Consider the following 16831-nt stretch of genomic DNA (forward strand, 5'->3'; position numbering starts at 1 on the left):
TATAGCTGAACTCAAAATTTTGTTAATTTAAGCAATACAGCTACATAAGCAGCATTTGAGTTGCTCAGTTCCGGAAGATATAATGTCTCATTATACAGTGTTAGAGACAACTATAGCTGCACCCTGTCCAGGTCACTAGATACCTATGAGATAAACATTGGTAGAATACAGCAAAGAAATGCTAGTATTCTCTCAGTGAACAATGCACAATTCCCAGAGCTTCATTAATTTAATCTCTCAGGGTATCAAAACGGATAAAGACCTAAGGAAATGAAATTAGCTCTAGCAAAAGACATCTTTATTTCTGATCATATGGTTATGATGCCACTATGCTAAGCAGTACTCATCTCTTCATCTTACACTGAAAGATTATGGAAATTATGAGGCTTGTTACTTACTCTTTCAGAATTATAAATGCAAGAGATCCAGAAACCACAGTACTTCACATCATACTTAGAAATGCTTTTAAGATAAATTGTGAGACAGAATTCATTCACTTCAGTTTGCTAGAGGGGAACACTGGTCCAAAACAGGATAAGTGCCAGTTTCCAGAATCCACTGCTAATATGAAAATCTGTGGAGATTTCTTATTCCCAAACTTTCCACAAGAGAACATATACAGAGATGGATAATGTAGTCTCATAGTTGGCATTCTTCTGGTGGGTTTGCACTGTCAAGTAATTTATCTCCTTGGTTCACTCCCTTGACTGGATTCTTTGATTTCCATACTGAAAGATGTTAGATTTCTCCTTGGATTTCTTTTAGCCCAAACCAATCTGTTCTTTCTGAGATTAAACCCAGGTTCTGGAGACAGTCTGTTAATCACTAGAAAATATGGAGGAAGCAATGACAAGTGTGGTTCCCTATACTCTATACAGACTGCCAACACCAGCTCGGCAGGCCTTGCACTGTTGAACACTCCAGCAGTCTCACGTGCCGTCCCCCAGAGCAGCATCATTCTGTCCACATACCATCAGCTTCATGTTGCAATAAGACAACACTCATTCTCTCAGGAACTTTGCACTAAAACATCACCAAAAAATTAACTTTTCTGTTCCTGTGCCACAGGAGAACAAGGTGGGCGGTCAGCGACTACATTGCCAATGGCAAACTGGTGTGGATGTGTCCAGTCTGCTCTAGAGGGGGCTTGTTCAAAGCAGCAAAGCAAAGTTTTCTGCACCCACCACTTAAACGTGTGGCTGAATTAGCCTTGATAACATGGACCAACAGGAGACAACCGTATGCTATTGTTTTGGATAATTTTGTTTGGCAGCACACATCCGATCAAAAAGAATTGGGAGCACAATCCATAGTCATTGAACCTTGGAAGTTGAAATTTCATTTACTTTTTTAAGATAACTTTAAATAGTGATGGTCAAAAACAGTGCAGATGACACCTCATGTGATTTACTGCAGCAGTCGTTTAAGACTAATAGCAAAACTAATAAACCTTTGGCAGCATGGAGTGTGATAGTTCTAACAGAATAACAGCTTATGTTGCCATCACTGTAGGAAATGAAACCCCTCAATTTCTCAAAATATCTTGCAGCAATTTAGTTAATTAGCCATTATCTTTTAATTGCTAATGGATTTTTGAAAAAGTATGATCCTCTCAAAGGAAGTGAATTTTTGTGTAAAAAAAACATCAAAATATTTAATGATAGCTATATATTTTGAAGAATGTGGTAGTTACTGTTAACATGTTCCTAAGGTGAACACAGTGCTGCTGTACATGCCTCTGTTCTTCTTGCAGGGCATGAGCAAGTTTGCGTTTGATGTCTGCGTAAAATGTGAAACCACACAAAATCAGCTTAAATATTTCTTCTCACTTGCAATATTTACTCCATCTGTTTGTAGAAAGAACTCTATCTTCTCCTGGTACTTGTTTGCTAGACTAAATCAGCAGGTAATATCTTTTTAGTACCTTACTATACAGTTCTTTGTCACTGTGATAATACCAGTAGATTTGTTTGCACCTGTTCCATCTTGAATTCATCTTTCTTGGGGTAAACAGTAATATTTGAATTACAAATGGTTTTCCTGTATTTCAGAAAGGCATATTAGATATACAAAGTCTATTTCACTGCATTTGCTTTTTTTCTGAGTTGCACTGTAGCATTTGCTGATCATCATCCTATGGTTACTAGAATGCCAGCAATCATTTCTGGTCTCACACCACTTATGACAGGTGTTCTCTAAACTTATAAAAGAATGTCAAAGGTTGTGACTATGCACTGTATTTTATCCTCTCCCTACCGACACAGTCTTTAGGATCATCCAATCCCATGACACCCTGAGCAACTTCATTTCTGCCATATCAGTCAAAGAACATTCATCTTATCCAGCTATAAACTGCCTGAACAGCTCAGTGGTTCTATATTGACACCTTCCCTTATCAGTTTTTCTCTTTTTAAAATATATTTACATTTAAAGAATTCACTCCATAAACTAATATAGATTTTAACTATTATTGTAGGCCTGTCAAAGGAAAGATAAGAGTGATGAAGGTGCATGAGAAAGAGGGAGAAAAGCCAGGGGACTGGAAGGATTGGAAGGTAGCAAAATTCTGCTACCTTTTTATACTGCTTATTTGTTTCAGTGAAATGTTTCATAAGGCTGGTGCTAAGGCTTTTTCATCACATGCTGTGGGAAAAGTGAAAATTAGCATGAAAGCACAAGAGAGCTATCATGGTTCATGTGCTCTCAGCTGGAGATCATTGTTTTCCCCAGGAGGCTTAAATAGTGCAGCAGGATTGTTTGTCATAAAGATTCTCTGGGGGTACCGAATGCTCTTTGGAAAACTTCCAGGCACTGAGAAATGGTGCTGGAGTTTTCAAACATATTATAATTTACTGTAAACATTTCTCCTTGTTCTAGCCTGCAGAATCACAGGTAGCATCCTCCCTACCTGATTTTGTTTTAGGTCGGAAACACATCAAGTGAAAAAGAAGGTACTAAGTCAATCAAAGATGATGCCCTAACAAATGTTGACAATGAACCTTAAAGGGCGTAAAGGGGAGAAAGTGAAGTGTAAGCCTTACATATTTTCCAGAAAAAGCTGTGGTTAAGTAAAGAATTCCTGAAACTAGCATTAGCTTTGTGCTACAACTGTGCATGCTGGGTTTTCTTCATAATTAATCACTGGAGTGGGTGCAAACAACAGTATTGATCGAAAAGCTCAATTTACGCAGCACCTTTCAGGTATGTGGTGCTTTCATCAGTATCTTTGGTAGTTTATCCACAGAGCAGAGGTGGCATTATAATATTTTCCTGTATTCATTTCCAGTAATTCCGCATCTACAGTTCAATCAAGCTACACCCACTGGGCACTCAATGCTTTCCTGAACAGGGACATTTTAACAATATGTTTAAAGCTTGCTGACACACCTTACGAAGAGATTAATAAATAACAACAAGGACACCACTGGCCAATCCTCTTCTTTGATCCTATCAATGAAATCTTACTGCTGCCATCACAAGATGTGGGCTCTGCACGTTCAGACCGATAGGAACAGTTTTCTGATGATTAAATACGATGGCAGAATCACCAGCCTCCTAACAGGTCCTCTCCAACTTTATGGAAATGCCAGGTGAAATGTTGGCCCTGCATAATCCCAAATGCAAATTTGCTATTGACTGTAAATGAGGCAGATTTCAGCCTCATTTTGTGATGAGGGCTGTGCGGCCACATTGTAGCTGTGACTATTTGTAATCAGATTTTTCTTCATTATACAAAGAAACATATTTTAAGTAGGAAAAACAATAGAATGTATGACTGCTCATGGACATCTGCAAAACAGCAGCTGGCTTCTTTAGGGGGGTTATTCAAATCTGGTTATGCATTTGTAGTACATGTAAGTAATCTCTAAATGGCACTTGGTAACTTCCTACTCTTTCATAGGGGAGATCTGCAGCTGTATCATAATTGTTTACTTTCTGTAGAGTTGCTTTGCTCTTTATAACATGTTGGCATCGGCTTCCAGAATTTCCTGGTAATGCATTCAAGCTCCAGATTCCTGGCACTAGGTACCAAATACTCCTATGGGCTTACCCATTTTTTTTTTAACTGATGTCCTAATAAATAATATTTTACAGTAACAAGATGATAGATAGAAGTGCAGCCCCATTCTGATGTGATGCTATTATATTGTGCTGTATGTGACAGTACTGTGCTAAGTGCAGGGGCTCTGCCCACACTGCATTTAGAAGATGTAGTCCTACTGTGCTCTGCCTGGCTTCAGGATAGTGTTATGGGAGGACAGTGAGTGGAAAGGAGAAGCAGCTTTGCCTACGTTGCATTCAGTGCTCTCTCTTCATCTCCAGACTGAATTAGGGAGAAATCCATACACTGTGGGAACAATGGGACTGTGTTTCTGCCCACATAAGGAAAGAAATAACCTTTACTTTTAAAGGTCACACTTAGCACTTGCCTTTAAATTGTGTGAATGATATTGCTCCATATAAATAAGAAGGTGAAATGAAACACTAACTTCACCAAAGTCTTAACTCATTGCCTTTCAGAACAATCACACCTATTGAAACCTCCTTTTTTACACCCTATTGAATGTTCTCCTTTTTTATTTTTTATGTGAACTCCACATCTTGTAGTAAAAGTTTCTGAAGAGATGAATTGTAGTGACCATTGTAATGACTTCTGTAATGGCAATATATCACTGTAATGACAGTAATCACTGCAATAACATTGTAATGACTTGGAATGACTTCTAGCGAAATGTGTATAGTGGTGAACAAAGTTCCTCTGAAGCAAATGCCTTCTAAAGATTATGACATAGTTACAGACGTGTCTATTGCATATATTCACCCAGTTTGTTCACCCAGGCAATACATTATCCTTATATTCCTGATTAAAAATCATAAGCTGGACTGGAAAACACACAACCAAATGAACAAACAAGAACCTTTTGTTCTTTACAATTTAGACAGATAAATTCTTTTTACATTAATGAGGACTGCTTTTTCTACTTTTCCAGGTAAAACACAAGTTATGGGTGAAATCAAGATTGCATTAAAGAAGGAAATGAAGACAGATGGAGAACAGCTGATAGTAGAAATTCTTCAGTGCAGAAATATCACATACAAATTTAAATCTCCAGACCATCTCCCAGGTACGACACAGAAACCAGCATCATGATACAGCATTAAGTATGATGTATCTCAAGATGTTTAAAAATGTAATTAAAATGGACAGGAAGTTATTTCTTAATCAGAATGACATATTCTATAGAGTTCCTGCTGAAGTGTTTTTTGCTCCTATAAACAACTTCAGTGAAATTAAAAACATTTTCTAGAAACAAACTTCCTGTCAGAAGTTAATCCCTTTTTAATCTACTTCCTGATTGCTTAAAATTTCTTAACTTCAACAAAAATGGTGATTCTTAAGGTTATTAAAGAACAATGATATGTGGTGAAAATTTATATTTTGATGAAAAAGAATTTTTAAAATAAAAAGCTCATATTAGTAATAGAATTTTCATAGATACATAAAGACATCAAAATACTTGGGTTTGTTGTTGTTGTTGTTGTTGTTTTTTAATATTGTAAACCCAAAGTAATTCTCCCACTTTTAGTGGGGTGGTTCCATTTCTACACAATGTGTAGGGAACAGAATACGGCTGTGTTATGTCCCATGGTCTGTCTCCTCAGCATTTCCCATCTTTTGAAATCATTAGTAACAATGATTATTTAAAAGCTTCTGTATTGAGCTTGTTGAACTGTTCTTCCCCAGACCTGTATGTAAAGCTGTACGTTGTCAATATCTCTACCCAAAAGAGAGTAATTAAGAAGAAAACCAGGGTATGCAGGCACGACCGAGAGCCTTCATTCAACGAAACGTTTAGATTTAGCTTGAGTCCTGCTGGGCATTCTCTTCAGGTAATTCTGCATCTTATTAAAAATTAATTTTGTATGTTTTCCATGCTGTGCTTTGGCCAGTTGAGATCAAACTTTTACCCCTTGTTGTAGGCTGAAAAGAGAAAATTACAAAGGAAATAACATAATTGTGTGATAACGGAAATATAAGGCTGGAAGAAACTTGAAAAGTTTGTTTAATCCATCATTCCACAGTGAGCAAGGATAGATATTCATAGACCAGCCCTGAAACTTTTATGCTTAATATCCTCTTAAAATCCTCTAGAGAAAGAAAATTCTGCATGCATTCCAAAATTACTTCTCTGTATATTTAGAAAGTTTACTCTAATAGCTACCTTAAATCTTCCACATTTTAAGTCAAGCTAAATTATCCTTAACTATCCCCACAGAACACAGAGGACAATTGATTGCCGTTCTCTTTAGAAAAAAAATGAAAAAGCAACAAAAAAACCCATTTTACTTACTGAAAGGCTGTTCTTGCCTCTCTTCACTCTTATTTCTACAGACTAAGCAAACTGAATTTCTTTGATATGTCCTGTTCTCTAAATGCTAATAGTTCTGTCATTCTCTCCAGTTTCTCAACTTCTTTCAAAGTTGTGATGCCTAAAACTAGACACAATAGTCATAATCTCAGGCACTGCACAGCCACAGATTATGCCAGGTCAAATATTCTCTCTGTACATCAGTAAATGAGAGTATGATATTCCCAGTCTGGAGTGCCTCGAGTCATGTGTGGAACAGATTTAGGAACAGTCCCTCTCCTATGCTTTAGTTGCTTAGGCAGATTTGATCATTTGATCAGATATGCTTCTTTTGAGGGGTAAGATTCACCTCACTTGCCTTCACGTATTTATACACGACTAGGCTAAGCCAGTTATTCAGGCTCTCTCTGTATGCAGTGGATAGAGAAGACAATTCCTGGGGTACCTGCATGCTAATCTTAAAATAAATATCTTTTTAGATATATCATTAAATCTGGATGACTGATTTAAACAAGCCAACTAGGTTTTGATGACTAAAGTTAGGTTAGATGATCAACATGAGGCCAACCAATATAGATACTGTTTTCCCTGAATGAAAATGTTCTAGCAGCATTATTGATTAAATAGACTGAATAAAAATGTATTCAAGATGTTATATTACGTGGGAAAACCTGGTGTGGTCAATAAAGTCATGCAAAAGTGTAAGAGCTAAAATTTCTGTTAAAGTTTTGCTTCCAGCAAAGAAAACTCTTCAAACTTTTGAGGAGGGGCTTAGCAGGCCGGTAAAGAGGAGCCCACAGAGCCCTGACTCTCCAAAAGCAAGTTGTTAAAGAGTAAGGGAAATCAGGGAGCTCATGATAGGAACAGCCAGCCTGAGACTTACAAGATTCCTCTGAAATGCTGTGACCTGCCCTGGTGCCGCACACCAGACTGAAGAGAAGAGGGGCTGTCTTTGCTTTTCAGTGTCCTTTTCATAAGCAGCATGGAAATTCACCTCCCCTGTCTCTCTGAATACAAGAGGTAGAAGGTCTTAAGCACAACAAGCAAGTGGCAAATTTAAAACAAACAGAAGATTTCACTTCCTCATACAACTTGGAGTTTGAGCTGCAAAATTTATAGCCATAAGATACTGCTAAATGTTTTCATGGAAAATTGAGAAAAGTGATTGCACAAATTCATGGGAAAAATACCTCACAGGCTATTAAATACAAGCATACTGTTTGTGAATCTACAAGCATACTGTTTGTGAATCAGGAAGTCAATGACCCACAAATAACTGTAGGTAAGTATCACTACATGGTTGTCCTGTTCTTATACTCTGCCATATGCACTGTGCCTTATGCACTTTAAAAACAGAGTACGTGCGTGGATACATCTTTGCGCTAACTCAGTACTTCTGTTTTTATGTGCTCTTCCCACCTACCAGACTATCACATCCTACAGCAGGACATGAAGGTGGCTGATTTGAATGATGAATTGGAGATTGATGAGCATTTGGGGACATCACCAAAAGAGATCTTGGGGAGTGGGAAAGGAAACCGAAAGAGAACGTGCAAAGCAAAAAGGGAGTTGGGAGCTAGGGAGAAAATATGATCAGGGAGAGGGAGTAAGAAGAGCTCAAACCAGGCACTGTGAGTGGGGCTAGTTGGATAAAGAGATGGGAAACAGTGGATACACAGTATCCACACGCAGTACATTGTAAAGAGAAATGAGAAGCAGCTAGAAACAGCCATTAGGACAAGGCTCAATACTCTAAAAATCAGCATGAGAATACCAAGAGTTGAGAATATTAGCTGCGGAAATGGGACCATGGATTACTGGGGGGTGGCTGGTTTTGGGTATTGTGAATATGAAAAAAAATCAGAAATAAAAATCAGAAATAGACTAAGTGGTTGAGTATAACAAGACTGAATTTAAAGCCTGGAGCAGGGAAGAAGAAAGACTGAGACCCAGACAGGTTCGAGAAGACAGAATGCTAGTGCTGCAGCTGAGAGGAGTGGAAAGAAGAAACAAGGACAGAACTGACAGGAAATTTCTCTTAGAAACTTCTTCTGTCCCTAAAAATGTTGATTTGACAGAATCCAAACATTCTACAGAAAACATTTTGACAGATTTCAGACAGGCATTTGCCTTAGACCCTGCCAGCTTGCTTGGTAGCTTCCCTAATTTCCCTGGTTCCTTGGCAACCCATCTGGAACGCTTCTGAAGAGAGCTGGGCTCCTGGCTCCTTTGCCGTTCTTATTCCGTAGCTGCTTCCTGGCTGATTGGCTCACTGCAATTGGAAATACATAATTTCCTATATAAGGATAATAAAAAAAAAAAAAAAAAAAAAAAAAAACCAGAAGAATGTTTTTCACAGATGTTCTGGGCTGGCTTACCAGCTTCTGTGCTGTCCATTTCTGGATCAAGCTACCTAGAAAGCAACCGCAGGTGGGGGCAGGCTGCCTAGCTCCCCTAAGGATAGGTTTTCTGATGGGAGTGCGATTCCTTAGCTGCTGATTTCCCAGGGCTACCTCATTTGGTCTTCCCCCTTTATCCATTTTACTGGCAGGCGTGCAGATTTTGAAGCCTTCCAGATACATGTCTGATTTACTAACCGATATCAAAGCTGGCCACGGAGAAGCTAGCCAAGCTTCATCCAGGCTTGCAAAATCTCTCTTTCTTTCTCTCTCTGTCTCTTTTTTCTTTCTTTTTCTTTCTTTCTTTCTCTCTCTCTCTTTCTCTCTTTCTCTCCTTTTCTTCCCCCCCCCCTTTTTTTTTAACTTTTCATTGCACTGGAAAGTTTCCTTTTTTGACTTTGTGCCTCTAATGAGAATGGAAAATGTTCAGAAATGTTAAAACTCTTGAGCACTGGGAGTTCTAGTTCTTCTAGTTCTGTTATGTGCCTGTTGCATTATGGTCTCCTCCAGCTCCTCAACTGAGTGCAAAAACCTTGAGTCCTACCGTTCTTCCGTTGTCAGTCTGGATCTGTGAAAGCAAGCAACAAAATGCCCCATTTTCGCTCATGCTGGTTCACACAGAGGGTGACAGCCTCCTACTGCATCAGTTACCTTCCTTGCTCATTGCCTGAGGTCTGCTCAGTGACTGTGAATATTACAAATCTGCTATTAGTGTTCTTGTGCAAGTGCTATTTCTCCTTTTTTTTTTTTTTTTTTTTTTTGGAAAAAAAATAGTTGCCATAAAAAAGTATTGAGCTTTTTAATTCAGTTATTTGAAAATTATGAAGTGCTAGAATTATTCTGTTTAACTATAATTCACCCCCCTCCCCAAGGTATATATAGTATCAAATACATTCTTCCCATAGAATGAACCACAGATCCACTGAATAAATCAAGTCCTGTAGGGAAGAAGGCTGTTTCTTGTGTGCCATTAGGCTGCTCATTTGGAAAACTTGGTGCCTGTATGATAAATCAGGCTGAACCTTGAATGTCCAGCCTCCCTAGCTCATGGAAGTGCCCTGGCTATTCCTTGCCCCCCCACCCTACATCACTGAGGCAACATACAACCAGGCAAGCATGAGCCATAAGACCGGAAGCAACACCTTCACCCTGGCTTTGTAATTGTGGCTTTCAGCTGAGAGGTAGAAGAAAGGCTACTTCAGACAAGCTCTACAGTTCAGGTTAAACTATCACATACTGAGATCAGAAACCAGAACTCTGTTTTTTTGCACACAGAAGTCTACTTTGAGTTGCAAACTATATGCAAGGCACCCTCCAACTTCCATGCACATAAAAGGGTCTGGTACACTGGCTTCATAAAGCTTTACTCTGTGACTTAAAACTTAACCTTGTGTTTGTCTTTGGTAACCAGCAGGTGAACAAATTGTTCAGTGAAGTCCAAGATTGTCATCTTTTAGCTACTACATCCCATGATAGTAAAATAGGAGACAGAGGAGGTTCAATTTTCACTGCTTCCTTTCTCCTGGCAAGATGACCCTTTATTAAAAGTTACAGTCAGTGTTTCTTGTACCAAAGCAGAGCTCAACATTTCCGAATCTTTCTTGTCTGCCAGCAAATACAATATGTTAATAACCACATTTGTAATTTTCTGTTGTTATTATTATTTTCCCAGATTCTGCTTGTCTCCAACGGAGGGAAGTTTATGAAAAAGACACTGATTGGGGAAGCTTATATCTGGCTTGACAAAGTGGATCTAAGGAAAAGAATAGTAAACTGGCACAAACTGTTGGTCAGCTCCACACAAACACATTGAGCGGAGCGGTCTGCTTAGGGCACAAAACCTGCAGAGTCTGCTATAAACAGCATCACTCCAAGACTATAGTTTGATATCATTGTGTTTAGCTAGTCGTTCAGAATACAAAGTAGAAAAGAGCAGTCTCTGGGCTACATAGCACACTTAAATGAGGGCTAGTGCACTTGTTTTGCTGCAAAAGACAGCAAAGTAAAAGAAAACCTGGGCCCCGAACTTAAAGTGAGGCTGTTTGAAATGAAGACCGATATGAGGGCTCTGTGTTGTTGGACTCCGTCAAGAGAGTAACTGGGAAAGAAATGACGAAGGCTGGAAGGCAGGTATTAACGCAGAGTTTGGCTGCAGCTGGAAGTAATGTGATGGAAAGAGCAGTCTGGTTTTCTGTGCAAGCAGAAGGAGATCACTTTATGCAGAAGCACCTAGGGTGACTGACTTTCCAGCTCTCACTTATCAAAAGTGTAAACCTTGTTCCTCTGCACCTTAGGATCTCTGATAATTTGCTGTAGTGAGATTATGCCACATGACACAAACTGCAAGCTGTTTGCAGAAATGGTAATGTTATTTTATATTTTTTGCCTTTTTTTTTTCCTTTAAAAAAGATATGCTATGGAGAACCAGATTAGAATTGTTTCATTTGTTTCTGTGTGTTAACAATGGATATAAATCACTGTCCTAGAATGTAACAAAACTATATTAATGGTCTATAATTTGGGGTGTGATTTTGATGAGAAAGGACAGGATGCAAATTGCACTAAATAAGGAAGAAAAAATTTGTTTTGATGTCAGTGATGCTGTAATTCAACCTACCCTTTGAATCAGCAGTTTAAAAAAGCTTGGAGTTGAAGACGTTTAAGCACTGGGACTAATATAATTATTTCAATTAGTCCTTTTATTTTTCAGTGATTGCAAAACTGTATAAAGACAAAAAAATCTAGAATATATGCTAGGTACTTCAGAGCAGTAGACCCACTGCGGTGACACTACCCTGCTCTGCGCAGGGCTGTGCACCTGCATCAGCGACACACGTGAAGTCTAACTGGAAGGAGTAACAACATGGTTCCTGGGCATAGGTTGTTGCATTAGAGAGAGTTAAGAAAATCCTCTGACTATCTCAGGTGAATGTCTGGGTATGATCCGCTCAACAACGTGGCTTCTCAGTTACCGAAGAAGTAAATAGGAAAGCAACTTGCAACACTGAAGACTGTGTCAGCACTTCCACAACAAAAGTCCCATTTTCTGGGGTTTGTAACCGAGCAGTTAGCTCACTTGGGTCAGAAACTAATGTGAGGGGTGCTTTTGGCTAGGTGTTGCATTTTAATTCTCACTGCTTTAGAAGAAGGAAGAGCTTTTTGTTCGATTCTTAAAAGTGTAGAAGGCTTTTTTTAAAGAAAATCAACATGGTACTAACTCCCTTGTTACTTAGAAGTCGCTTAATATTTCACAGTTTCAGTAAAAAGTGTTTTCCCTTGAAATATTACCTCAAGACCTTTGCATATTTAAAAAGAAATAACCAAACTTCCACAATTCAAGTATTTATTTTTCTTCCCCAATAAGGACTTTCACAAATTGTTTAATATATGTGTCTTCTTACATTTTCTGAATTTATTCATATGTAGCACACTTCCACATGATGTGCATGACCAACAGAAAATATTCTTTTGGAAATTAATAGTTTCTTAATAAATAAATAAATAAATAAGACTTATGCAGAAGCTGAACCGACTGCCGAAAAGCTGCACCATTTAAACTGGTGACACTTCTCTCATTCAATTTTTCATTTATTTTTACAGACTTAAAATAACAGGATGGAAAAAGAATATGAGGAAAAAAACACACAGAAAACTTTAATGATACACACACCACAGAAACTCACATTAAGTTGTTGATAACCTGATGGGATCCTGCTTAACTTGCAAGCAGAGAAATCTTACCAAAAATCCTATTAGCTATCTTAAAACTACAACATCATTGGCAGTGGAAGTAGGATGTGTGCTTTAGTGTTGAATATTATGCTTTCAGCAGTATATGTAAGCCCTACCTCTCATATATTTAAAAAAAAAGTCCTCTGGAGTTATTGTAAACATCCTACATGTTTTGATGTTGTGTATGTTCTTATGAGAGCATAAATACTTCAAGGAAAAAAATCCCCAACCAAACCAAAAAAGTCCTATGTGGATATATCTGACATATGTGTTGCTCTTTTGGTAGGTTATTTTACATTCCTGATGGCTATAGTGTGTTCTTTTTTTGAAAAAAAAAAAAGAAAAAAAAGAAAAAAAAAAGTCCAGTTTCAATTACTGTGTGAAGTACAAGCCATGAGGTGTGCAATTTTGTGCAAACTGCTGGTAATTTTGTTCTTGCTAAGATTTATTACGAAGACAGCAAGTCGTGCTGGTGGTTGCTATGGAGATTTTCAGCAGGAACGAGCACTAACTGGCTGCCTTACTGGGCAGTCTGTAATCATCACTCTTAATTGAGAACGCGGACAGGCATGCTTTGCTCTCACACACATACAAATGTGGCCAATATTTTTATAAAATAGTTCTGTTGGTTGGTGTAGCTGAGGCTGTGCAGAGCAGCCGCCTCTGCCTGGTAAACAGCTGGCAGCAGCTGGCTTCATCCAAGCATCTTTGAGTCTCTGCACAGCACACAGCATGTTTCTGTAGGTTTAAAGGCAGTTTTGGAAGCCCACTATGAAATGCAGAGTAGACGTTGTCAGGAACGAGGAACTGCCTCGGCCAGCTGCAGTAAGGAGAGGACTCCTTTGGTGTCATCGTTCTCCGGTGCGCAGGACGAGCGAGGGACAGACCGGGGCCCGTGCACGCTCTCTTTTCTGAGGCAGCCTCAATTCAGAGGTCAGAGGATGCTCCCAAAGTGTGCCAAGTTCCTGTTTTCGACCAAATTTCTAGGTTGTACTGGAATCACTCTATGCAACACACGTTCATGTTTGAATGCATTTTTTTTCTTTTTTTCTCATTTTATGAATGAAGTCAGGAAAAACTCTCTTGTGACATTTTTTAAAAAATATTCAAACAAGGACTATTAGTATTTTTTAATTTTTTGTATATATCTCAGTATATTTTTTTCACTTTTTTTCTTTTCTTTTTTTTTTTTTTTTGTTTCTTTTATCTGGCCAAAAGTGCTTAGATGTGGCAACAGCTTTTATCATTTCTGAATGATTATTAATGAGTTCACACATTTCTACAATTGCTTTGAAGATGAATATAGTAGGGAGGCAATATCAGAGGTGTTTTAACTTTTTTTATTTATAAATCTGCTGAGTCAACAGAGATTGAAGCTGCTTCTTTGTTCAAGGCCTTGTATAGTGGAAACAAGCTGAAAAATGAGCAAAAGCACAGTGTGTGTGTTTACAAATGACAGGGATTTCTAATATTATCATTATTATTATGCATAAGATGAGCAGCAAACAGCCACTTTTTTATTTTCCAGGTTAAAAATAGACATGAGAGTTTCTATGATGAATGTTGAGCTATTTCTTTATCATTACACTTTAAAGGGATAGTATCCAGGGGCAATGAGTGCTGCTTCTTTATTATTACCCACATTTTTACATTACATGGATCTCATGTGGAAAAAACCAGAAACCCAATCCAAACCAGCTCAAGTCAATAGCAACCATTCTGTTGACTTAAACTGGCTTTAAATCAAGACCTAGAAAATCTTTGAGTTACTTTTCTTGATGCTGGATGTTCGCATGGTTAGGCTGTGGGACTTGGTAGCTGGTAACCAGCTGATATTGATTCTTACTTGGATGATGATGAAAAAAAAAGAAGACATCTATTATATTGTAAGCTAGTGTGTGCCCAATAGAGATTATTTAATTAGCATTTAGTTTCATGGAGATATCATAAAGATGTTAATAGTATTTTTTTAACTTATTATTTGAATCATAACTGACACTATTTTTAACTACTTTATTTTCATTGCTACAATGCTGAATGTCCCAGATTCCATTATTTGAGTATATATCTAGATGTGTACATACCTATGTGAATAACAGAGCAAAATTTGCATTTGTGTGAGTGTTACTTAAAAAGGTAATGAAACAGAGAGGAAATTTAGTGTAAGTATCCACCTACATTATATTTAAAACCTAGTCCTCCTTGCCTTGTGAATTTTTGGTACACCAGGCATGGAGGATCTGTCACTCTTTATGAATACATGTTGCCTTTAGAAGGAAAATGGAAGGAATAAGCAAATCCGGATACTCTCTCTTTAAATCATAAGAAGCATTTTGATGTTTTCTGTATGTTATGTTTTATTATTTTAAAAAATATTAATAAGTAAATATACTGATGAGCTCAAAAGTTATAATATATATAGATATCCATAACTCAAAATAAGTGATTTGAGAGAAAGACATTTTTCTTAATTTGTTACCCTGTAAATAAGTATACATTTTTGTATGACAAACTGAGTTTAAATTATTAATTCCATCTGGCATCCAAGCATGTGAATGTGTCCTTATTTGATTGTATCTTATAGATGTTCAGTGATGTGCTCAGGTGCTCAACAATGGCTGACTAGCGTGTGTGCTGTCATGCTACAGACAACGTGTACAGCATACCCAATGTTTCAAAAAATTCAAAAACACCAAAAAACACAAAAATCACAAAAAAAGTTTAGTCCTTGGAGAAGTGTAATGTTTCCACAGTGAATGTTGCATGCATAGGTGGTGGTTTGTTAATATTCATTTTGGTTTGGATTTCTTTTAATTTTCATTTTGCTTCCAGATTCTCTCTGAAAAAAAAAAAAAATACAGACTTGTTCTAAAAGTTGTAAAAACTGAAACAAAAGCAGTATGAGAATTGTATAAAAAATGCTTGTAAATCTGTCTCAGTTTTCACTTTATGTATAAATCCATGTCATGGTTTTGTGATTGTATACAGGATGTATCTTGAGAACTTATGCAAATTGTGCTGTATAAAGGCTGTTATCCCAGTCTGACAAATAAATATTTAAAATATCTGGTTTGGTTTCTTTCCTGTAATTAACATCTGAATCTATTTTTCCGGTTCAAACTGCCCACTTGCTGACCGCAGCGGATTTATTGCAATGCTGCACACACTGCCTACACTCACCAGCCAGTCCAAATTCGGTATGAGCTCACCTCCCAGGGACGCTGCAGTCCTACTAATGGTCCATGTTTCATTTGGAAGTAAGGAATGGATAGCTCTTTGTGTGCGTTCTTCAAACACGTTAGAACCAGAATTGCTGTGCAGGTTGTTGACATCTTGTACTGTTTTAAGTACCCACAGCTGAGCAAGGCAGAAGATGGAAACAGAGCTGATAATCCCTAAAATGAGTTTCTGGCTCCTTTCCCCCAGCAGAAAGAAAGTTTCCTGGAGCAATGTCTTTAGCCATCAGTATAAATAAGAAATTAGTTTCTCTTAGCAGTCATTTTAATATTACTGAATTTTGCCTGACTTGTACAACATTGGTAAGTTTTTCTCACAGACCTTGCATTTCTGAGCCATGCCCAGATACTTGTGTACTTTTCCTCTTTCATACAAATAATGAAAAATTCATTGTTCCCCAAGTAAGATAAACTGCTGTTGGAATGTGGAATCTCTAGTGCATATCCTGAGATGTTTTCTCACAGGTTTTTTTTTTTTTTTTTTCTCAAAAGAAAAGGCGGCGGAGGGGACAAGAAACAGTCAATACCTTTGAAGATGTCTTTGCTAAAAGAGGTGTCCTTGCTTTTTACAGCTTTTTACGTTGGCATACTTGCAACAGCAGTGACACAGGCTAACTTCTATTTAATGTCAATCAGGAGCCAAACCCTAATCTTCCCAGGGCCAGCCCTAATCACAAAGATGCAGGTTAGGGGTTCCTTGGGTACCTCACTCCAAGGAAAAGTCCATGGCTGAGACAGACACTTAACCACACACGCAGCCCCACTCCTCAGCACCCGAATCCAGCTCTAGAAAACTGTAGCTTACAGAAAAATAATCCTAGTATCCTTTCACACACACACACAGAATGGTTAAATACTCTTCTTTTTAAATAAGTTATAATTTTTAACAAAAAAAAGTATGTTTACTCAGTTAAATCACTCAGTAAAGTAAGCATAAAATAAAACTTTCTCAGGGTGCTATTGCAGGGTTTAAGCTAGCAGTTATACATAGTATACTAGCTAAAACTGAAAAGCAAATCAGGCAGTTTGCAGAATATTTAAAAAAATATAGGCTGGAACTAAAGATTGTATTGAGAGAAGTCACTGAAAATAT

At 37.8% G+C, this 16831-nt stretch overlaps 1 protein-coding gene across 1 annotated transcript in view; it reads left to right on the plus strand.

Annotated features, from left to right (window-relative positions):
• The window catches only part of PCLO (piccolo presynaptic cytomatrix protein), a 368844-nt gene extending 353275 nt beyond the window's left edge, over positions 1 to 15569 (plus strand). The window contains exons 24-26 of the mRNA XM_064504922.1: positions 4992 to 5126; positions 5747 to 5892; positions 10443 to 15569. Of these exons, the coding sequence (XP_064360992.1) occupies positions 4992 to 5126; positions 5747 to 5892; positions 10443 to 10583 (422 nt within the window). The 3' untranslated portion in view covers positions 10584 to 15569. The remainder of the gene's footprint in view (positions 1 to 4991; positions 5127 to 5746; positions 5893 to 10442) is intronic.
• The last annotated feature ends 1262 nt before the right edge of the window (positions 15570 to 16831 follow it).

This window comes from Dromaius novaehollandiae, chromosome 1, assembly GCF_036370855.1.
Source record: "Dromaius novaehollandiae isolate bDroNov1 chromosome 1, bDroNov1.hap1, whole genome shotgun sequence".
NCBI lineage: Eukaryota > Metazoa > Chordata > Aves > Casuariiformes > Dromaiidae > Dromaius > Dromaius novaehollandiae.